This window comes from Pristiophorus japonicus, chromosome 2 (assembly GCF_044704955.1).
Source record: "Pristiophorus japonicus isolate sPriJap1 chromosome 2, sPriJap1.hap1, whole genome shotgun sequence".
Lineage (NCBI taxonomy): Eukaryota > Metazoa > Chordata > Chondrichthyes > Pristiophoridae > Pristiophorus > Pristiophorus japonicus.
The window spans coordinates 275,107,142-275,131,637 of record NC_091978.1 but is presented as its reverse complement, the minus strand read 5'-3'; the positions used below and the strand labels follow the sequence as shown (position 1 = coordinate 275,131,637).

The 24,496-nt window shown below is 46.5% G+C and overlaps 1 protein-coding gene across 5 annotated transcripts in view; it reads right to left on the bottom strand.

The window, feature by feature from the left end:
* LOC139246299 (protein transport protein Sec24B-like) overlaps nt 1-24,496 on the bottom strand; it is a 150,440-nt gene that overhangs the window by 91,026 nt on the left and 34,918 nt on the right. For 4 of the 5 annotated variants that reach the window (XM_070871402.1, XM_070871401.1, XM_070871403.1 and 1 more), the window contains 2 exons: nt 12,805-12,900; nt 723-809 (listed from right to left, as the gene is read on the bottom strand). In XM_070871402.1, coding sequence (XP_070727503.1) covers nt 723-809; nt 12,805-12,900 — 183 coding nt within the window. The remainder of the gene's footprint in view (nt 1-722; nt 810-12,804; nt 12,901-24,496) is intronic. The other variant, XM_070871406.1, reaches the window with a different exon arrangement.

Here is a 24,496-nt window from a genome sequence, read left to right as displayed (position 1 = left end):
TGTAATATTCACCAGCAGCTCAGCAAAGATCAATTTCATATCCAAACAGTTTGAGTACCATTTCTTTCTAAGTTACACATTCTTTGGTCTACTAATGTGCATAGTGAGCTAAAGAGTGACAGCCATTTGAGAATGTTTGTGTTTTGCTGCTGCAAAAGTAAATTGTCACGGGAACTGCAGAATCGGTATCAGAAAATGAGCTTATGAACGTTGCAGAGTTTTATTCATTTACAATTAAGCATCTGATTCAATTTTGAATATTAGACACAGGGCAAAAAAAAGTGCTTTTGTGAAATGAATTCAGGGAGTCCTAAAGAATCAGTTGTGAGCTTGGGCCCCAACGCCACATACTTGTTATTAATTGGTAACCACACCCAAGGAGGCCACATGGCTGTGGTGGAAAATGGGAAAATGTCACACTCTGCATTAGGGGTCATTCTTGAGATTGGAGCTGTGCTCTGCATTTAATCATGCATATACCTCATCTGAGAGTCCAAAATTGGAATGTGTCCAGCACTAATATCATTAATTTTGAATTAAAGATTTTCGAAAAAGCTTGAAAGGTTTTTTAAAAAAAAAACTCGATATAGAAAGACGTGACAGTTTACCACAGGCAATGAATTCTTTAGAAGGAATGTACAAAAAAAAAAGAGTCCGAAAAGTAGCAAAGTTTTCTACATTTGATACATATACCGCTCTCTGCTAACCAAAAAGAAAGTCACCTTGGTAGCTTCCACCTTCCAAAGCATCGTAGTTGTTGGGAAGTGAAGTATTAGTGGATGATGATGAAGAGGAGGAAGTGTCCACACCTAGAAAAAAGTCAAAACATGTCACACATTCACAGAAAAAAATCCATTCAGGGTTGGAATTAAAATGGATGTATAAAATATAGATGAAACTTTACCCAGCACCTTTGTTTTCACAAAGTAACAGTTCGTCATTTGTTCATCAGAACAAATATATAATTTCATTTTCAGGTTTAAAATGTGTGCAAGATTGAAAACAACCCTACACCCAAGGAAACCGTCTAATTTCACAGTACATTTTCCATGTTATCAGGTCTTCACAATACTTCGTACAGTAGGAAAATGCAAGATAACTAATGAAGTCTCTCAACATTTTTTCTTTTTTATAACTATAGTACAGTATATAATTTATACTAGTCTGTAAAAACAATTCTCTATATGCCACTATAAACATTCACAAACAGGAAACTGAAAATATTAAATGAAAATCTAAGCTGTCAATGATCATTCCTTGAACAGCAATTTACAGAAATATAAATCGGTCCACTGGACTAAAAGGCAAAATATGGAATTGTTTTTTTTAAAAAGCCAAAACATAGAGGGATAGAATTTACCCTCTGATCGCTGGCGCCGGATCCTTAGCGGTATTCCGGCAGTTGTGTCTTTCTAACCGCCGGAATACTGCTGGTGCGCGTTCCTGCAGTTTTCAGGTCCTCGATGTCGGCGGTGGCGAAGCCTAGCGATAGCAGACTGGAGCGAGCGACGAAAATGGGAGAAAAGTTGGCGATCTCCTTACCTTTAGTAAGGGAAGCAAAACCACTGCAGAAAACGGACGGAAAATCTTCTCTGCGCATGTGCAGTCATTCTCCTGCGATTTCGAGGTCAAGGGTGACGCTGCACATGCGCAGAGAAGAGTAGGACAGCACTGGACATCTTGAAGCTGCAGAGGTTGGTTGAGATCAGTGAGAGAGGAGCTGAGAGAGGATTTGGGAGGTATTTTGAGGAGTACATTGATTATATTCAGTATATTTACAATTATATCATAATATAAAATAATATAACTAGTAATAATTATAATAATAGATCTTAAAAAAAATAATAATAAATAAATAATCCAATTCATATATATATATATATATATAAATATCAACAAAATGGAAAATCAAGCCATGGAAGTAGAGGGGGAGGAAAAGGGCCACTTGTTTCTCGGAGGAAGCCCAGGAGTCATTGGTGGAGGAAGTGGAGGCCCGTTGGAATCAGTTAACACGGGGCGGGCGAGGGAAACCGTCACCGTTCGTGTATCAGAGGTTATGGCGAGAGATCGCTGAGACGGTGTCCTCCACTGTGCCCAGGATGTGGGGGTCGAACCAATGCCGCAAACTGTGGAATGACATCGTTGGGTCTGCGAGAGTAAGTACTAACTTTTATCATGCATTGACAATTTACTTTCAAGTAGTGCCACGTATTATGTTGTAAAGCTTGGTGTCATTTTTATTTCCCAAGATCAATCTCATTGTGTTAGTCCTCCGTATTTTCACATGTTCATCATGCAACAATTGCGTGCTAACAAAACTTAAATCATGCACTCGTTGATGAAAAGACTGGGGGACGGTTAATTGGGGATGTGTACCTATATATTGCGTATGTATGTGTGTGTTGTGTATTAGTAGCTGTCAAATTAGTTCACACATATTTTTTGCCCCTTTGCAAAAAAAATTAGCATGCAATAGGGCAGAGCTCCGCAAAACAGGCGGTGGTCCTTCGAACACTATTCCTCTGACGGGCCTCGAGGAACGTGCTGCAGCCCTGATGGGAGCGTATGATCGCACCGCCACGTGTGTTGGTGCCAAACCAGTTCACCTGGAGGGTAATTCTGCATTGTACTACGGTCATGTAATTCAATCTTATGGCAATATAATGTAGAATGTAATGTAATGCTGGGAGCAAGATATGTTGTTAGTTGTGACATGATTTATTTGTTGATCACACTCTGCCACTTGGAAAGCAAACTGTTTGGGACTCAAGTTTTATGTCAGGTCATGTACTTTATATTTTGCTTCTGATAGTTTCATGTAATGATTCTCGGTAAAAAATGTTTGTTCTCCACATAAGCCTGCGCAAAGTGAATTGCTCTGATGTTACCTCTGATTCCTCCGCTCCCTTGTCGCCAACTATTATTATGTTTTTACAGTTGCACAGGTGGAGCTGCCTGCCCCTCCCAGAGAGGAGTTATTGCAAGGAAGACCAAATGAAGAGATGGTGGAAGAGACGGAGATGATGCTGCAGGAGCTGGAGGAGACCACTGCTCAAAGCGTTGTAACGGTGGTGGTGCAGGAAGAGGGAGGGGTGGCGGGACTTGAAGGGTCCTTTCTACCGGCGGCCACCGACCGGTTCCTCGTCGGAATACAACTTGGTTGGACTCCGGCTCGAGGAGACGGGATCAAGCGGGATGCAAACCGACCCCAATGGTGAATCCACGGCGGCTGATCTGCCAAAGTGGAAATGCTGCGCGACAGGCAGATGCGAGCCTGGACATGGTGGGATTGTCCAGGATGAGCACGGACTTGATTCGATAGTTCCTCCAGGCCATCTCTGAAAACATCGCGGCTTTAGCAGCCCGTCAATCAGAGGACATGGCGAAACTGATTGCCGCGGTGAGGGAGAACACCTAAACTGCCAATGCCAATGTTATGCAGCAATTGACGGTCGTGGGATATGGCACTGCACCCCAAGGTGCCATATCAGCAATGGTGACAGCACCCGATCATCGAGAGGAACTAGTTTCTTCCGACTTTGAAGATGGGTCCACAGCATCTCCATCTTCTCCAGAACCCCAAACACAGCGCTGCCATTATCGCCCCCCCCCCCCGCCCCTCCCCCTCAGCAGACACGCTCGAGGTCTGGTGCTGGTGCACGATGTACTGTTCCCAATGTGGGCAGGGCCAGGGATATTGATAGCGGGAGGAGGTGGGGGGTGGAAATCAGGACCAGGACCAGGGGTTGTGGGGGATTGGGGAGGAAAGGTGTTGGGAAAGATGGCCACAGGTCCAGGTAAAATTGTTGGAGGGTGCAGGGGTATTTTGAGTGTTGTTTATACTGTTGTTGTTGTTGCTGTTTGTTGTTCATAATGGGTTTTTTTGGTACAAATTTTCATTCAGAACAATTATGTTATTTTATTACATTGTTAAAAGTTTAATACAAATTACAAGTTTTATATAAAATTTTATTCAACTAAACCCTTCTTGTATTGTGTCTCACTCACTTCTGGGGAAGGGGAAAATATGTCCCATATGACAACTTTTAGGAAACACAACTTTAAATGTGTGATTGCCGGTGTCCCTTGTAAACTCATACCTCATCTTGGATGACCTAAACACAACTAACTGGGGTTTTCTTCAGTTGTGAACATCACATACCTGGCTAAGCCAGACAATGCAACAGCTCTACATCTATTTTGGTGAAACTATAAATCAAGTGTCCCCTTATTAAAGGGGCACTAAAACCGAAAAATTTAAACAAATTAAACTTTAGACATTAAAGGATCAAATTAAAATTGGTTGCCGGGGATGATGATGCACTCCAGTCCCTCCAGTGTCCACCTCTCGTGGAAGGCTGCGAGCATACTGGTGGACACCGCGTGCTCCATCTCCAAGAACACCCTGGCTCGAATGGCAACAGCTCTATAAACCTGTGAGCATCCTCACAGATGCATACATTACAGATGTGATGCCTGCTACAGTTGAATAGCCCCACGACCACACTGTCAAGCTACATGAAGAATGATTACTTGGCCGAGGCCCCAGTGCGTAGACACTCCCGCCCCCCTACAGCCAGCAGCAGTAAAGGGGGGGGGGGAGGGGGGGAAAAGAGAGCATTTCCAGCAAATAATTCATGTTCAGCGATGAATAGCTCAGTGGGCTGATTCCAATGGCTTTTTCCCCGAGTGGTGTTACATATGTTGCAAAATCCCTTTCCTGCCACCCACAAAATCAGCCCCTCAGCATGTTACACAGGTACTGGTCAGTTACTCCAGTCAAACAGACTCGAAATAAACATCTGGAATCGAATTGGGTTTATTTTTTAAATAATGTTTCAATTGGGAGCATCTGTTTCTGCAGATCCAGAAATACACCAGGCAGCATCGCTCAGCAAACACCCTGATTCAGTCAGTGTGTCTCTCAATTGACAGCAAGCGAGACATGGCACGAGATTAGCAGTGAGGCATCATTCCTCGCCAACCTGCATTCCTCAGTTTAAAAAAAAAGTTAAAGTAATAAAATGAACCACTCCTCTCCCTATCCCACTCACACGTGAAACAGCTAAGATTTCATTGGCAGTGATTGCTGCGACTGGTTTTAATTAGATCAGCCCAGGCCTGGTTGTAAGTACTCCAAAAATTACTTTATTGTACATGAAATGTGATACTAAATGCATATTTTCTTTCTAAAGGCTAACGAGCTGTAATGTGTCCCAAGCTCAAAATGTTTGCATCAGCCTCTGCAAATGTTGCTTCCTCTCCATGCAAACTGCTCCAGTAACTGAAGTTGGCCCAGGAGCTTGATGGAAGTTCAACTCGTGATGTTGATGGAACAAATGCTGAGGTTGCTCCTCATCGGTCTAATTCAAAAATCTCTGATTGGATGTAATGGGGAGCAAAAGTGGTTGGGAAGGTGGAGGGTATCTCCCCAGACTGTTATATCACCTGATAGTGAGATTGAAAAAGGGTGGCAGCCTATTTTCTTCTCTGGAAGTACTGCTACTCCTTGGAGCTCCGATCCACAGCAGCCCTCCAGCACCTCACCCAAGTGGCTATGCCTTTGAACCTAGCGAATTTTGGGCTATTTGGCAATGAATCAATTTACAGCGTGTTCGACCAAGAACTATCCAGCCTAATCCCACTTTCCAGCTCTTGGCTCTATGGGTGCATTGCAGCTGAGCCCGATTAGGTGATCCAACAGTATATCAATACATTTTAGAAGTGTTTGGTCTCTTGGTGCTGAAGCATGGCTTGTGCTGGAGATGCAGGATTGTGTGTGGCAGAGGGAAATTGATCTTGAAATCAGGGGTCAGGCAATGGGGGAGGCTTCCCCTCCGGGTCAGGGAATGGGAGGGTTCCTCCTCCGGGTCAGGGAATTGGGGGGGGGGGGAAAGAAGAGGGGGGTTCCCCCTCCGGGTCAGGGAATGGGAGGACGATCCCCTCTGGGCCTTCCTGGAACCACCCGCTGACCTTCACTGTCTGGGCTCAAACAGTCCCATGTCCCGCGTGAAATGTAGGCTTCAGAACGAGCATGCGCCTCTCCTGCATCTGAGGGGGGGGGGGGGGGTCACGTTCCATATCCGAGGATGTCTGAACTGTTCTCCTTCATCTGGGCAGCAGGAGGCTGGATTCTCTTCTAAACGAGGAGAACATGTTCAATCTGATCAAATTCTGCCTCGACAGTGTGTTAGGACTGCTGCCCCTCGGGATGGAGAAGACCAAGGATGAGACCAGTGCCGACATGCAGGAGAGAGGGGTAATGATCGAGGTTGTTTCAGTGCTCATAGCGGAGTGGGCTCGATATTGGCCGTTGACCTATGGTGCCCGAGTTTAAAGAGAGCCTTACTCTGCTGCACCTGCCCTGGGAGTGTTTGATGGGACAGTGTAGAGGGAGCTTTATTAGTATCTAAAATCTAAAATCATAGCAGGCCAGCGACACTTGCTCAATGGAATCTCTTGTACCTTCATGATCTGAATGGAGTGAGCACGAGCACAATGGCGACCCCCCATGTTACAGTAACACTGAGTGACAGCACCAGCAGTGGTCAGGTCCCTGTACACCTTGTACATATGGGTTCCATTACGCAGCGTTTATATATATCTTTGTAAAAAAATCTTCTCTCGCCTCTGGGTCTTTGGAGAAGATGGAACAGCTGGAATGATCAGCCAGCCTGTTATGATGATGAAAAGTAGTTATTTCCACTATGAATGAAGTTTGAATCCCAGCTGCCAATACTTAAGTTTGCATAACGCTGGCCCAAGTCAGGTAGGTACTTTAAAAATGGGCGGTTGTGATCGGAGCGATAATGGGCGGTAGCGGGCCTTAAAAAAAAAACCTTTTTGGTGCAAATTAGCATTGGGAGGGAATTTTGGGCGATTTCTGGGTGACAAATGTGGGCGGGCGATTTGCAGCAACACCGGCAGTAATTGTAGGCCGAAATTACCACCGGCGATAATCGGGAGGTGAAACAGGCAGTAAAAGGCAATAATTTACATTTTTGGCCAAAACAGGCGGCAACTGGACATTAAATGGGTGATAATAGAGGAAATTCTAGCCCAGACATCGTTTTATATTATTGGATTTTCATAACCATAATAGCCAAGTCATTTTAGATTCAACATAATATTCTGCACATCGCAGATGACAATCTTAATTGGAGGAGGATATTTTAGAACTTGAGGTGATCAGTTTATCTGCATTATTTCTATCAAGTACCCCCTCCTCAATGTTCTTCTTTCATTTTTCCTCAGCTGAAGTTAAGAATTGATGCTGCATTCTGGTACCATAGTCATCAGCAGCCGTCATGTATTTAGTCACGTGACATTCTACATAGAGTGCGTTGAGTCCCGAGGTATAACACAGCTAAACCTCACTTGATATTCATGCACGTGCACTTTACAGCAAGGGTCCATGGAGAGCAATCAGGAGTGGGCCGATAAACTTTTCCCACCTTGGGACAGAAGGGGAGACAAAACTGGATAATGGGCGAAAAGATTTCCATTCAAAAACAATTGTAAAAAATGGGCATAAAAGCTTAACTGAATTCTTTGGATTGCAGCACCCCTACTCCCAGTTGGGCTGTGACTAGCAAAAGTAGGTAAAGTTAGGGATCACATCTGTGAACTTTCAGGTCTGTATGCTTCAGTATCACACCATGTGGTGTGCTTACCCACTGATCCAGCACTGCTATGTTAAGCAGACTGAATTATTTCTTTTGCTTAAGGTTGTGTCCTAGTCTTTGGTAATTTGCACACAGATCTTAGTTCAGTAATATCGCCAGTGTAGAAAGTAAATTAGAGACACAGCTATTCTCAGTGCAAAAGAACCATGAATATATATTTTTTACAATTCAACGAGATGCAATGGAAATCTGCATATAATATTTGTGATGGGTTAACTTCCAAATTGTCAGAGAAAAACATTTGCAGAATTCAGTCTTCAAAATAGCTTACGATATAACTATCTACATTATCACCTAGCAAAGAAGATTCCCCGCACTCCCTCCTGATATTGTCCTCCTGCACTGAAGGACAATATCAGCATAACTGTCACTCCAAAATTTGTTTATTAATCACTTAGATTCAGTTAGAACCAGTGACTTACATTGGCCCTGAAATTGCGGCCTCTCCGGGTGCATACGATGTGCGCACGCCGCAAGTTCCAGGTTTAGGCGCACAAAGCGTATGAACCCGGCTCTCACGATATGTCAAAATATCTTTTGACATTGCAAGCCTCCCTGGGAGAAGGCCTTGGCGGGCAGAGATTTGGGCTACTTGCCCAACTCTTGCACAGCGAATGTCCTTCAAACTCTTACGCCTGCTTTTACCAGCGTAAGAGTTTTAATAGATAGAAAAATAAATATTACTTAGTTATATTAAAAACCCTGTCGATGAAGGTAAGTTTATTTTTAACACTTATAAAACATTATTTAAATATTTTTTTTTAAAGTTTTTCTCTAAAACATTTAATTTAATGCAACTTCTATTAATTTTTGAAAAGTGGAGTTTTAAAAAAATTTATGTTTGTGTTTTATTTGATTTTAGGGGAATTCTTATGGATAGTAATGGGACCTCGGAGCTCCCAATTACAATGAATGAGAATACTACATTGTGATTGGTGGTCCAGGCCCACGTGATCCCAGGATGTGCATACGCTCCTGGAATGCGTGGGCCTCTGCGCTGGGCTGCGCATCTAGGCCTCGGAACGCAAGTATTCATTCCTCTGGGACCACCAGGTACTTTTGTTAAAAAAAATTTGGTCGGAGGCATCCGCCCGCGTGAAGCCTCCGACTGCAATTTTTGACCCATTATATGGCATCAGGTCAAGTAACTTACTTGAGTGTAAATTTTAATACACAGCAACATTCCCAATTTTCAAAATGTTCCTGTTGTTAATGTGTACAGCCAAATATAATGATGAAAATCGGCAGGTCTGGTAAGCAGCTGGCACTACACATGGGCTAATTCAGCGAGGCTGTGCTCTAGAAACAAAGACCTCACGAGTATGAGTCAAAGATAGGCCATTAAGACTGCAGATCGATTTTCTGAAACACGTTTCTGTCTAGCAAGACTGTGCTCTGGAAATGCAGCCTCACTAAATTTGTCCTAGGGTTTAATGACCTTTAAGACTACTGACTGTCTTAAAGTTAAATAGATAACCTCCTGTTAAGTTTCCATCAACTTTTGAAAACTATAAAATGAAAAGAAATAAGCCCAACTAACTTGGGATCCTCTCATACCAAGCAATACAGACCAGGAAGGACCCAGGCTCAATCCCTGATCAGTGTTGAGGTTAGTCAATTGCACCCAAGGTAGTGCTGGAGAACAACAATTGTTCGAGTGTCCCAGGCAAACTGTGCGGGGGGGGGAGGCGGGGGCGGCTGAAATCAGATGGGCTTCCTAGGTTCAATCATTAGGCAGTGACCTCTGTTTAAAATGAAGCATGCACAGATATCAAATAGCCCTCTGAAATTCATTGTTTGGGGTCACATATGAAGCATGACACAGTCTAAGGATAAGGGGTAAGCCATTTAGGACCGAGATGAGGAGAAACTTCTTCACCCAGAGCGTGGTGAACCTGTGGAATTCTCTACCACAGAAAGTTGTTGAGGCTAATTCACTAAATATATTCAAAAAGGAGTTAGATATAGTCCTTACTACTAGGGGGATCAAGGGGTATGGCGAGAAAGCAGGAATGGGGTACTGAAGTTGCATGTTCAGCCATGAACTCATTGAATGGTGGTGCAGGCTCGAAGGGCCGAATGGCCTACTCCTGCACCTATTTTCTATGTTTCTATGTTTCTATGACCATTTGGATGAAGTACCATCGGGCTCCAGCATGAGTCACTGCCTCCAGGAATGGACAGGAGTCTATGAGGGAAGGGGACAGGAGGAAAGACTTTCATTCAAGAAAACATAAATGAGCATAAAAATCTTGTTTGAACTCTTCAGATCATAGATTACTTGCACTCTAGTTGCAATATCAAACATAGCGAGCAGAAACCAGGATAATGACTAGGATCAATTTGAATGATAAAACTGCTCTTTCACCCCATCACAGAAAGATGAAAAATACTTGAAGGAACACAGATCAAATATACTTATGCAGCATTTCATTTAGGTCTGTTTTTACTTTTTAAAAATTTCTAGCTAATTTAAATGTTTTTAAATAGTCATGAAAAAGACACAGATCTGTAATCGGTAAGGAAAATTGTTCAAATGTGCCATTATGAATCTTCTTGCAGAATTGCAAAAGCTGTGCATTGAAGCATAACTGTAGTCATTCATAATGTACAATAGCAACAAGGCACGAGGGTAGTGATGGTGTGAATGAATTCCCTCTATTCTTCTCACTTAGTGAATATAATAACATTAAAGACATTTTTACTGCTCTACTCAATAAGTATTGAGACCAACTTAATGGTTAAAAGGTTTTTCTAGTCATCGCCACTGGTGACAACACTAATAGACAACATGTGAAGTCATGGATGTAGAATAAAAAGTAAAGGGGTTCACTAGGATGGAACTGGAAACTCAATATTCACACTATAAATCATTTACAGTAAACTTACATTTGGAAAAACTGCAAGTTATGGCCACCAATTGAATATCAGTTTCTAAAAACTATAACATTGCAGATTTTGACTGAATGAATACACGTGACAAGTACAGTATATTAGACACTGATCTCCAAAAAAAAGTTATTTTATAATATTCACTATACATAAAGCATTTGGGATGTTCTGAGAGATGTGATGAAGTGCTTTACAAATCATCATCATAGGCAGTCCCTCGAAATCGAGGAAGACTTGTTTCCACTCTAAAAGTGAATTCTCAAGTGACTTTACAGTCCAATGTGGGAATTACAGTCTCTGTAACAGGTGAGTGGTTGAAGGAAAGGGTGGGTGGGGAGCCTGGTTTGCCGCATGCTCCTTCCGCTGTCTGCGCTTGATTTCTGCTTGCTCTCGGCGACGAGACGCGAGGTGCTCAACGCCCTCCTGGATGCTCTTCCTCCATTTTGGGTGGTCTTGGGCCAGGGATTCTCAGGTGCCGGTGGGGATGTTGCACTTTATCAATGAGGCTTTGAGGGTGTCCTTGGAACGTTTCCTCTGCCCACCTGGGGCTTGCTTGCCGTGTAGGAGTTCCGAGTAGAGCGTTAGCTTAGGGAGTCGCGTGTCGGACATGCGGGCGATGTGGCCCGCCCAGCGGAGCTGATCAAGCGTGGTCAATGCTTCGATGCTGGCCTGAGCGAGAACACTGATGTTGGTGCGTCTATCCTCCCAGTGATTTGCAGGATCTTGCAGAGGCAACACTGGCAGTACTTCTCCAGCGCTTTGAGATGTCTGTTGTATGTGGTCCACGTCTGAGCCATATAGTAGGGCGGGTATAACTACTGCCTTGTAGACCATAAGCTTGGTGCCAGATTTGAGGTCCTCGTCTTCAAACACTCTCCTTCCTCAGGCGAACGAAGGCTGCACTAGCACACTGGAGGCCGCGTTGGACCTGGTCATCGATGTCTGCCCTTGCAGATAATAGGCTCCCGAAGTATGAAAAATGGCCCACATTGTCCAAGGCTGCACCGTGGATTTTGATGATCGGGGGGGCAGTGCTGTGTGGCGGGGTCAGGTTGGTGGAGGACCTAGATCTTAGTGTAAAGGCCCATGCTTTCGTACGCCTCGGTGAAGGTGCTAACGATGGCTTGGAGTTCGGCCTCTGAGTGTGCGTAGACGCAAGCGTCGTCCACGTACTGTAGTTCAATGACACAAGATGGGACGACCTTGGATCTAGCCTGGAGGCGGCGAAGGTTGAGCAGGTTCCCAATGGTTCTATAGTTTAGTTCCACTCCAGCGGGAGCTTGTTGAGAGTGAGATGGAGCATTGCAGCAAAGAAGATCGAAAAGAGCATTGGTGTGATGACGTAGCCCTGATTGACCCCGGTCCGGACGTGGATTGGGTCTGTGGTGGATCTGTTGGTCAGCATCACGGCTTGCATGCCATCGTGGAATAGGCGGAGGATGGTGACAAACATTTGGGGGCAACTGAAATAGAGGAGGGCGCTCCATAGTCCCTCATGGTTGACAATGTCAAAGGCCTTTGTGAGGTCAAAGAAGGCCATGTACAAGGATTGGTGATGTTCCCTGCATTTCTCTTGTAGTTGTCACGCAGTGAAGATCATGTCCGTTGTACCCATTATTGGACAGAATCCGCATTGTGACTCTGGGAGGAGCTCTTCAGCCACAGGGAGAAGACGATTGAGGATTCTGGCAATGACTTTCCCAGTGGCTGACAGCAGGGAGATTCCTCTGTAGTTGTCGCAGTCGGACTTGTCCCCTTTTTTGAAGATGGTCACGATTACAGTTCTCTTACAATTACAAATACAAGTTCTCTATCTCTCGCTCAGAAAAATAACTTTTATACAAATTACTTTTCATTCCATAAAATTCAGAATGACAGAATGTTTAGGTTACAAGAAAGAATCAGTATTTTACAAAGAAATAAATCACTTCATATTACACAATCCGCTCACTATTCAGGCTCATGGATTATGGGGTCTTGGTTTAGTCCCTGATAAACCATCATTTATTCTAGATCTACAAACTACTTCGATACTTATGCATTTTGCACCCTAATAAACTGTACTTGATCACCGTTATTTATTCAATGTAGAGGATTTTGTTCCCTCGGATCATAAGGTATGTGACCTTTGCAGTCATTAAAATTTGATAAATATTAGTCAGTGTTTTACAGCAAATGAATTCAGCACATGCAACATTTAGGACATCTGTTAAAACATAAAGCACACCTGCTTCATCATCATCATCCTCATCATCTGAAGTTGATGACAAGGGACTTGGTGCTGAATTAACTTGATTATTAGCAACATATCCATAGTGCATGCCTGTAAAGTGGAAAGCACAAACAAAAGAAAAAAATTAAGCAGAACAAAGAATAAGAATCACTCAGTGCAAATCATTCAATAAAAGCGCAAGACAGATCAGCAAGTTAATAGGATACAAACCAAGTAGTTAATGAATGGCTAGCTCACATAATTCACAAAAAGTGCATTCAAAATAACAAAAGCAGTCAATCAAATGTGCTTGCATGGGTTAGGAACAGCATTGAAAAGTATCAGTTTGGTTTCATAATTTATTTCCAATCAATTGCACCCAAGAAAATAAGCTTGTGGAAGAAAAGTGTGTTTACCTATTTTATAGGATCATCTTCATTGAGTATTGGTATCCACAATATAATTGCAGAGGTAGTCTCAGTATTCAACAGGAAGACTCATAAGGACACAGTACTTTTATGGCATTTTTGACAATTGACCATATTACAAGGTCAGAATCTTTTTTTTGGTGGTGATGAAGCTGGGGCATGGTATTTTTGGTGCATCCCGCCACTACAGTAAATAAATCAGCTTGTTCTCCTTCAGGGATAGGGAAGTCTTCACTTTTAGACAAAATCTATAGCTTGTAGCGCACTCAGATATGGCATTCCTATCCAATTAATGTGATTGGGCATCATCTACAGTGCTTATTGAACAAAAGAATGTAGTATTTGGACTGTTTTTCTGGCTGTCAAATGCTTTTCACTTTGCTGTGTTTTTACTGCACCTGAAAGACCGTACCTCAGATGGCAGCAAGCAGTAAGGACATAAGCTCCAAATCTGCTTTGTAAACAATATAATATATCCACTCAGGTGGGCTGTTTGGGGCTGGGATTGGGAGAGACTTCTTCACTCGGGGAGTTGTTGGCCTGTGGGGTTCCCTGCCGCGGAGAGTTGTTGATGCCAGTTCATTGGATGTGTTCGGGAGGGAGTTGGATGTGGTCCTTTCGTCTGGGGGGGTCGGGGGAGGTGTGGAGGGGGCGTGGGGTGGGGAGGTGCTGGGGTGGGTGATCAGCCATGATCTTGTTGAATGGCGGTACAGGCTCGAAGGGCCGAATGGCCTACTCCTGCACCTATTGTCTATGTTTCTATGTTTCTATGTTGTTAGTCGAGGTTGCTAGCCCAGCCTCTGCTAAATTCCCCTATCGCAATCCACAAGGATAAAGTCAAGGAAAATCCCACAAAAGTTAAAACAGTTGACTACCAGAATAACTACAGCTATGGCTCACACATTTGGATTAGGATCCTCTGATGCCCAGTTGAGAATTCAGATCACAAGCTATTAAGCATATATACCATGTAATTAAAGCAGAGCACTTCTTCTAATGACACCAGGTAAGGCATTTTTAGCAATAGCTTCTCGTCAAGACTGGGGATTAATTCTTCCATTTTCACAGTGAAAATGTTTTTTCATTCCAGTCACCAAGGGAAAATGGTATACAATGCGTCCCCCCCAAAATTGTCATTGATGACTGATACGAATTTGTGGCTTGAGGCTTTGTATCAGGGGAAAGTTGGAATAGGAGATACGTATTCCTCAAAAGGTATGACTTACGATTTGAAGCACTCATTAGTGGGATTATCAGGTCAGTTGGGTCTGAAGAATGAGGTGGTGGGCCAAAATTGCCCCTTCCTTTAAGGCCTGTTACCGCTTGAAATCAGCGGCCTTGCTGCGGAGTGGAATGGCCGCCGATTTCTCGTGTAATGGCTGCCATTTCAAAAATTCTGCTCCTGCGGTGACCCGCGTACCCCCACACCGCTGCAGATCTGTCCTAAGTGCGTCATAAGAGCATGCGCACTGCCAATGCTCCCCCCCCCCCCCACCCCCATGGTGAAATTCCGCTGAGCGGTGCCAAAAGCTGCTATTTTCTGCCGGTGCAGTGAGGTTCTAATCCGTCTAAAATGGCGGTGCAGCTCCCATTAAAGGGGAGGGTGCACTGCTGCTATGTTTCTTTTTGTCGGCCGACTGCCATATCGGGCTGCCAATTATGCCCCAGGTTCGGCTGGGCCGCCAACAGGCATGCTGGCAATTTTGGGTGCCAGGTCGCTGGCCCGCCCGAAGCCCTCCCTGGTAGTCCAGTGGACCGAACTTAAACAATCACACTGGCTTTTCCCTTTAAGTGAAGGGGAGAACCGTGGTGACATGACGCCGATGATGTCATCATGATGACCGACAGCGGCGGCCACTACACCCGCCCCCAACTTCCACCCCTCGCGACTCCGAACCTCCGCTTACAGTCCCCCCCCCCCCCCATTATGTCCGACTTCCGGGAAAAAAATGTCAAAGAGCGGAGTTTCACTCAAGAGGCCACCGCATCGGTAAAAGCACCAGAAACAGGGTAGGTGCACCCCATTTCCAGTGGTGGACAATTTCGGCCCTGGTGTGTTCACAATTAGATCCATGTCTAAGCAATTGTATGGAGCTCAACTCCACTCAGACCAGCTTCTAAACTCAAGGGGGCCGAAATTCAGGGTCCGTTTTGCGGCGGAATCGAGTGGCCGCCTTTTTGCAGTCGATTGGCTGCCATGACCCAAATTCACCTCGGCGATTTCTCGGCCTGTCCCCACTTCTGCTGACCGCCGCAAGCACGCCATGAAAGCGCGCACTGCCGCTCTCCCGCACCTACATAATCCGCCCGAAATTTACCTCCAAAAATCGACGATCCGCTGCGCGGTGCCCCCGGCAGCTTTACCACCATCGGGGCACCTTGTTTTGTGTGTGTGTAGCAAGGCAGCGCGGCCAGTCCTTCAAGGGGAGGGCACACTGCTGCGGCTGCCATTTTTTTCTTAACCGGGTGATTTACTGCCCCGCGTTGAGCTGGGGCACCAACAGGCAACCTGGCATTCCTTCTTGGGTGCCAGATTACTGACCCGGCTGAAACCCTTCCTGGTGGCCCAGTGGGCGAACCTACAAATTCGCTGCTTCTCTCCCCTTTAAATGAGGGGAGAGGCGTGACGACGCATATGCGCAATGACGTCACCACCGCTCTGCCGCTGAGTGACAGCGGCGGAGATTCGGTCCCATCCTAACTTCCGCCCCTCACCAGCACTTCCGTCCCCATTATGACTAGATTCCGGTCCGATGCAAAAAAAACTTCAAAGTGAAGAAAATCGATTGGAAGCCCGCCTCATTGCACCCGGCGGTACAAACAGGTAAAAAATCGGAGGTGCACCTGAATTTTGGCCCCAAGGGGTTAGAGCTTACCAAAGTACCAGAGCTGTACCCAAGCTAAATGAAGATACAATTTCAGTATCACATAACACTTCATGTGAACAGATGTTTTTAGAACTGGGATCAACCAATTACTGCCCATTTGCACGAAGCACCAACACCAGCTGATTCAAATAGCTTATCAGTTACTCAGCACCCTGCCAATGTTGCAGCAAGCCAATCTGTGCCAACACAAAGTGTATCTAAACTAGAAATCTAAAATGTGTAATAGAATTTTTATGCGATATTAAATCCAGTTGTAAAATCCACCGTCCCTCAAATTCAAAAACCATTTTATGGAAGAAAATTAAGAACCCAGGGTTCAGAAAAGCTTCACATTTTAGAAAAGAATACTTCTATTTCCAATTAAAAGGCGAAGTGTCCCCATAAGGAAATGGTAATTATGGTTACATTTCAGAGCAACCAAAGCGGTTATCAATATTAACACTGGATCCAATGTGGCATTAGATAGAAGTTTACAATTATCTTCCAATAAGAGTTTCAACAGTGCATTGCTCGTACAAAACTTCCGCATGAAAAATACATCACCTCCTCCAAATTGCATTGCTAAAAGTTATGCCAGGCTCGCAGTCTGCCCCCATGTTACATGGTTTATATCACAAATTTCTAGACCATATCCTATTAACTAATTACATTTTGAACAATTTGAAAATGTTTTCCTTACTGTTGACTTCATGAAGTCTGCCAATTTGCACAAAGCAAGATCCCACAAACAGCAAAGTGATAATGACTAGAATCTGTTTCAGTGATGTTGACTGATGGTTTTTAAAAAAAATCTCATAATACTCCTGTGAACTGCCTTGGGACGGTTCACTACGCTAAAGATGCTATATAAATATAAGTTGTTGTTGATAAATATTGGCCAGGGTACCAGGGAGAACGCCCCAGCTCCCCTTCGAAATAGTGCCATGGAATCTTTTACATCCATCTGAGAGGACAGTTCGGTTTAATGTCTCATCCGAAAGTATGTCCTCAATAACCACGCCACCACATTTTATGACCAGTTTTCAGCTAAGCAACAATCATTTCACATTTTAAATGTCACAATGCAATTTTTTGGGAAAAAAACTATTAACTAAATTTAAAGATCATGGGATTGAAAGTACGTTATTGACAGTGTTAGGAGATTGGTTAGGCAGTAGAAGACAGAGAGTCATCATCATAGGCAGTCCCTTGAAATCGAGGAAGACTTGCTTCCACTCCAAGGGCTCAATTTTGGCCAGGCGTTGCTGCATTTTTTTGGGAATAACTAGGCTTTTCTGGCGTAACTTAAAAATCCCCATTTTCCCCAATCAATTTGCACCAGTGTAACTGAGTTAGTTACGATTTTTTTAGGTTCGTTTTTTTTTCTCAAAAGGGGGCGTTACCAGCCACCTACGCCAGTTCAGCTCATTTAGGCAACTTTGGCCAGCTAATAGTTACTCCATTTATACTTAGGCCAGCGTATGTGGCCACTTCAGAAAACCCTTGCGGAGAGATAAAGAAATCGGCGCAGATAGGTGTTCTGTATCTGTAAAGCATGCACTCCCATGTTCCGCCACCTGAGAGCCCCAAGGGATCCCAGCATCCCTTGGGAGCATTGTATATAAGCCAGCCCCTAAGTGTCTTATTAAAGGCTGAGGTCACTGTTACTTTAACCTCCCTGTGTGCAGTCTCATCTGTGTTAAGAACACAATAACTGGCGACGAGAATACAAATCCAACGCAAAGATGCAGCAAACTGTGGGCAATCTGGAGAAGTTCTGGGAGGGTGAGGACTGGGAAGCCTATGTCGAACGGCTAGACCAGTACTTTGTAGCCAACGAGCTGGACGGAGAAGGAAGCGCTGCAAAAAGGAGAGTGGTCCTCCTCATGGTCTGCGGGGCACCGACCTACAGCCTCATGAAGAATCTTCTGGCTCCGGTGAAACCCACAGATAAGTCGTATGAGGAGCTGTGTACACTGGTTCGGGAGCATCTTAACCCGAGGGAGATCGTGCTGATGGCGAGGTATCGTTCTACACGTGCCAGCGATCTGAAGGTCAGAAAGTGGCGAGCTACGTCGCCGAGCTAAGGCGACTTGCAGGACAATGCGAGTTTGATGGCTACCTGGAGCAAATGCTCAGAGACTTTTTTGTACTGGGCATTGGCCACAAGACCATCCTACGAAAACTTTTGACTGTAGAGACACCGACCCTCAGTCAGGCCATTGCAATAGCACAGGCGTTTATATCCACCAGTGATAACACCAAACAAATCTCTCAGCACACAAGTGCTAGCAATGTTCATAAATTAACTGGAACTGTGTTTGCGAGCAAAAATGTACAGGGCAGAACCCACGAGTCTGCAACTGCCAGCAGGCCTCAGGTGACCCAGATGACTCAGAGTCCCCAACAAAGGATGAATGCAAGGCAATTCACACCTTGTTGGCGTTGTGGATGCTACCATTCAGCCTATTCATGCCGCTTCAAAGGGTATGTTTACAAGAGCTGTGGAATAATGGGGCACCTCCAATGAGCTTGCAAACGAGCTGCAAGCTCTGCAAAACCTGCTAACCACCACGTGGCAGAGCACGATCGGTCCATGGTGGATCAAAGCAATTTCGAGCCTCAGAGAGAGGAGGCAGATGCTAAAGTACACGGGGTGCACACATTTTCGACGAAATGTCAACCTATAATGCTAAACGTTATATTGAATGGCTTACCCGTAGCCATGGAACTGGACACTGGCGCTAGCCAATCCATCATGAGTAAAAGATGTTTGAGAGACTGTGGTGCAACAAAGCATTCAGACCAGCCCTGAGCCCCATCCACACAAAACGGAGAACATACACCGAAGAGCTTATCACTGTCCTGGGCAGCGCCATGGTCAAGGTCACCTACGAGGGCACGGTGCATGAAGTGCCATTCTGGATTGTCCCGGGCGATGGCCCCACACTGCTTGGAAGGAGCTGGCTGGGTAGAATCCGCTGGAACTGGGATGACATCTGAGCGTTATCACATGTCGATGAGGCCTCATGTACCCAGGTTCTTAACAAATTTCCTTCCCTTTTTGAGCCAGGCATTGGAAACTTTTCCGAGGCAAACGTGCGGATCCACTTGGTCCCAGAAGCACGACCCATTCACCACAAGGCGCGAGCAGTACCTCACATGATGAAGGAGAGAGTGGAAATCGAGCTGGACAGGCTGCAACGCGAGTGCATCATCTCCCCAGTGGAATTCAGCAAGTGGGCCAGCCCAATTGTTCCAGTACTCAAAAGTGATGGCACGGTCAGGATTTGTGGCGATTATAAAGTAACTATTAATCGTTTCTCGCTACAGGGCCAATACCCGCTACCTAAGGCAGGTGACCTATTTGCGACGCTGGCAGGAGGCAAGATGTTCACCAAGCGTGACCTGACTTCGGCCTACATGACGCAGGAGCTGGAGGAGTCTTCGAAGGGCCTCACCTGCATCAACACGCACAAGGGACTGTTCATCTACAACAGATGCCCGTTTCGAATTCGGTCGGCTGCAGCAATCTTCCAGAGAAACATGGAGAGCCTACTCAAGTCGGTACCATACAGTGGTTTTTCAGGACGACATATTGGTCACAGATCGGGACGCTGCCGAGCACCTAGAAAACCTGGAGGAGGTCCTCCAGCGACTGGATCGTGCAGGGCTGCGGCTGAAGAGGTCGAAATGCGTCTTTATGGCAAAAGTGGAGTTTTTGGGGAGAAAGATCGCGGCGGACGGCATTCGGCCCACAGACGCCAAGACAGAGGCCATCAGGAACGTGCCCAGGCCACAGTACATCACGGAGCTGCGGTCGTTCCTGGGACTCCTCAACTATTTTGGTAACTTCCTACCAGGGTTAAGCACCCTTTTAGAGCCCCTACATGTGTTATTGCGCAAAGGTGAGAACTGGGTCTGGGGAAAAAAACCATGTAATTGCTTTTGAGAAAGCCAGAAACATTTTATATGCTCCAACAAGCTGCTTGTATTGTATAACCCGTGTAAAAGACTTGTGCTAGCATGTGACGCGTCGTCATATGGAATCGGGTGTGTATTACAACAAGCTAACGTTGCGGGAAGTTGCAACCTGTCGCCTATGCTTCCAGGAGCTTGTCTAAGGCCGAGAGAGCCTACAGCATGATTGAGAAAGAGGCATTAGCGTGTGTGTTCAGGGTAAAGAAAATGCATCAGTACCTGTTTGGCCTCAAATTTGAGCTGGAAACCGATCACAAGCCCCTCACATCCCTGTTCGCTGAAAACAAGGGGATAAATACTAATGCCTCAGCCCACATACAAAGGTGGGCACTCGTGCTATCAGCGTATAACGATAGCATCCGCCACAGGCCAGGCACCGAGACCTGTGCGGATGCTCTCAGTCGGCTACCATTGTCCACCACGCGGGTGGGAATGGCGCAGCCCGCAGACTTGTTGATGGCCATGGAGGCTTTTGAAAATTATAAATCACCTGTCACTGCCCGCCAGATTAGGACTTGGACCAGCCAAGATCCTCTGCTGTCCCTAGTAAAAAGAACTGTGTACTGCATGGGAGCTGGGCCAGCATCCCCGTTGAAATGCAAGAGCCAATCAAGCCGTTCCAGCGGCAAAAGGACGAGCTGTCCATTCAGGCAAATTGCCTGTTGTGGGGTAACCGCGTAGTGCTACCAAAAAAGGGCAGGGAGACGTTCATCTCGAATCTCCACAGCACACACCCGGGTATAGTAATGATGAAAGCGATAGCCAGATCCCACGTGTGGTGGCCCGGTATCGACTCTAACTTAGAGTCCTGTGTACGGCAATGCAGCGTTTGTGCTCAGTTGAGCAGCGCGCCCAGAGAGGCACCACTAAGTTTGTGGTCCTGGCCCTCCAGACCATGGTCGAAGATCCATGTCGACTATGCGGGCCCGTTTCTTGGTAAAATGTTCCTGGTGGTGGTGGATGCTTTTTCAAAACCGATTGAATGTGAAATAATGTCGGGAAGCACTGCCACCGCTATCATTGAAAGCCGGAGGGCCATGTTTTCCACCCACGGCCTGCCTGACATACTGGTCAGTGACAATGGGCCATGTTTCACCAGTGCCAAATTTAAAGAATTCATGACCCGCAATGGGATCAAACATGTCACCTTGGCCCCGTTTAAACCAGCCTCCAATGGGGAGGCAGAGCGGGCAGTACAAACCATCAAACAAAGCCTTAAACGAGTCACAGAAGGCTCACCTCAAACCCGCCTGTCCCGAGCACTGCTCCGCTACCGCACGAGACCCCACTGGATGACAGGGCTGCCCCCGGCTGAGCTACTCATGAAAAGGACACTTAAAACCAGACTCTCGCTGGTTCACCGCAACCTGCATGATCAGGTAGAGAGCAGACGGCAGCAACAAAATGTAAACGATGGTCGCACCACTGTGTCACTGGAAATTGATCTGAATGACCCTGGGTATGTGCTAAATTATGGACATGGTCCCAAGTGGATCGCGGGCACGGTGATAGCTAAAGAAGGGAATCGGGTGTTTGTAGTCAATCTAGACAATGGACAAATTTGCAGAAAACACCTGGACCAAACGAGGCTGCGGTTCAGACTGCCCTGAACAACCCACAGCAGACATCACCTTTTTCGAACCCACAAGGATCAACGACACCACGCCGGACCAGGAAATCGAACCCATCATGGCCAACAGCCCAGCAAGGCCAGGCTCACCTAGCAGCCCTGCAGGGCCAACAACACGCCAGCTCAGCGAGGGCACAGCCAATACACCAGAACAGACATTTGTATCAAGGCAGTCCACCAGGGAAAGAAAGGCTCCCGACCACCTCACCTTGTAAATAGTTTTCACTTTGACTTTGGCGGGGGGAAGTGATGTTGTGTATCTGTAAAGCATGTACTCCCATGTTCCGCCACCAGGGAGCTCATCCCCTGAAGTCCCAAGGGATCCCAGCATCCCTTGGGAGCACTGTATATAAGCCGGCCCCTCAGGCCTGTTCCTCACTCTGGAGTGTCTTATTAAAGACTGAGGTCACTGTTACTTTAACCTCCCTGTGTGCAGCCTCATCTGTGTTAGGAACACAATAGTAGGTACATCGGAGGCCATTCGACCTGGAATAGGGGCGGGAAGGGAAGCGGAGAGGACCTGCACCTAAACCATCAAGCCTTACAAACCACCAAACAAAAAGTTCTAAGAATTCAATAAGAAATAAAAAATTGAAGTAAGTCATCTTCAAACTCGGCCCGGGAAGGCAGCGAGCCAGCCGGTGCGGGGGGCCACTTGGCCTGGGCTAGGGGCGGGCAGGAGAACGGATAGAAATCATCGGCAGGCAGGAGAGCTTCATCAGTTCTCCTGCCCAACCCTAGCCCTGGCCGAGTGGCCTCCCTGTAGAAATCGCACAGGGAGGCCACTTGATCTGGGTTAGGGGTGGGAGCGATTCAACTGGCCGGCAGCGGAGCCCATAGAGCGGCTGCAGCAAGCAAATTAACGGAGAGGCTGCAATAAGCAAACGGAGAGGCTGGGGGCGAGGAGCTACTGTACATGCACGGACATCACCAGCGGACTCCAATGCTCATGTGCAGACGTCCCAGCACAGTTTTCGGCGCAGAACGTTGGCTCCACCCCGACTCGACTGGCCGCGCTGCGCGACTACAGGGAAGAGGCCGGACAGCGGCCAAAGTGGCAACAACATTTTTCGGCGCACCTCGGAACGGAGAAAAGCAACGCAACTCCGGTAAGTGTGCGAAAAAACGGGCTGGGCCAAAATTGAAGCAATTAAGTGAGTTCTCAGGTGACTGTGCAGTCCAATACGGGAATTAGTCTCTGTCACAGGTGAGACTGAGAGTCGTTGGAGGAAAGGGTGGGTAGGGAGTCTGGTTTGCCGCACGCTCCTTCCGCTGCCTGTGCTTGCTTTCTGCATGCTCTCAATGACGAGACTCGAGGTGCTCAGCATCCTCCCGGATGTTCTTCCTCCACTTAGGGCGGTCTTTGGCCAGGCCGGGGATGTTGCACTTTATCAAGTAGGCTTTGAGGGTGTCTTTGAAACGTTTCCTCTGCCCATCTGGGAATCGCCTGCCGTGTAAGAGTTCTGAGTAGAGCACTTGCTTTGGGAGTCTTGTGTCAGGCATGCGGACAATCTGGCCCGCCCAACAGAGCTGGTCGAGTGTGGTCAGTGCTTTGATGCTGGGGATGTTGGCCAATGATCGAGAACATTGACGTTGGTGCGTCTGTCCTCCCAGGGGATTTGCAGGATCGTGCGGCGACAGCGTTGGTGGGATTTCTCCAGCGATTTGAGGTTTCTACTGTATATGGTCCAGGTCTCTGAGCCATACAGGAGGGTGGGTATCACTACAGCCCTGTAGACCATAAGCTTGGTGTCAGATTTGAGGGCCTGATCTTCGAACACTCTCTTCCTCAGGTGACCGAAGGCTGCGCTGGCACACTGGAGGCGGTGTTGGACATAGTTGTCGATGTCTGCACTTGCTGATAATAGGCTCCCGAGATACGGAAAGTGGTCTACATTGTTCAAGACTGCGCCATGGATTTTGATGACTGGGAGGCAGTGCTGTGTGGCAGGGTCAGGTTGGTGGAGGACCTTTGTCTTACGGATGTTTAGTGTAAGGCCCGTGCTTTCGTATGCCTCGGTGAAGATGTTGCCGATGGCTTAGAGTTCATCCTCTGAATGTGCGCAGACGCAAGTGTCGTCTGCTTACTGTAGTTCGACGACAGAGGATGGGACGGTCTGGGATCTAGCTTGGAGATGACGAAGGTTGAACAGGTTCCCACTGGTTCTATAGTTTAGTTCTACTCCAGCGGGGAGATTGTTGAGCATGAGGTGGAGCATTGCAGCAAGGAAGATTGAGAAGAGGGTTGGCGCGATGACGCAGCCCTGCTTGACCCCGGTCCGGATGTGGATTAGGTCTGAGGTGGATCCATTGGTCAGGAACATGGCTTACATGTCGTTGTGGAGCAGGCGGAGGATGGCGACAAACTTTTGGGGGCAGCTGAAGCGGAGGAAGATGCTCCAGAGACCCTCGCGGTTGACAGTGTCAAAGACCTTTGTACGGTTGAAGGCGGCCATAGGTAAGGGCTGGTGCTGTTCCCTGCAGCTGTCGCACTGTAAAAGTCATGTCCGTTGTGCCCCGTAGTGGACGGAATGCGCACTGTGACTCCGGGAGAAGCTCCTCAGCCACAGGGAGAAGACGATAGAGGAGGATTCGAGCGATGACTTTCCCAGTGGCCGACAACAGGGAGATTCCTCTGTAATTGCCGCAGTTGGACTTGTCCCCTTTTTAAAGATAGTCACGATTACGACATCTCAGATCTCCAGGCATGCACTCCTTCTTCCAGATGAGAGAGATGAGGTCATGCATTTGTGCCAATAGTGCCTCTCCGCCATACTTTAGTGCCTCAGTGGGGATTCCAT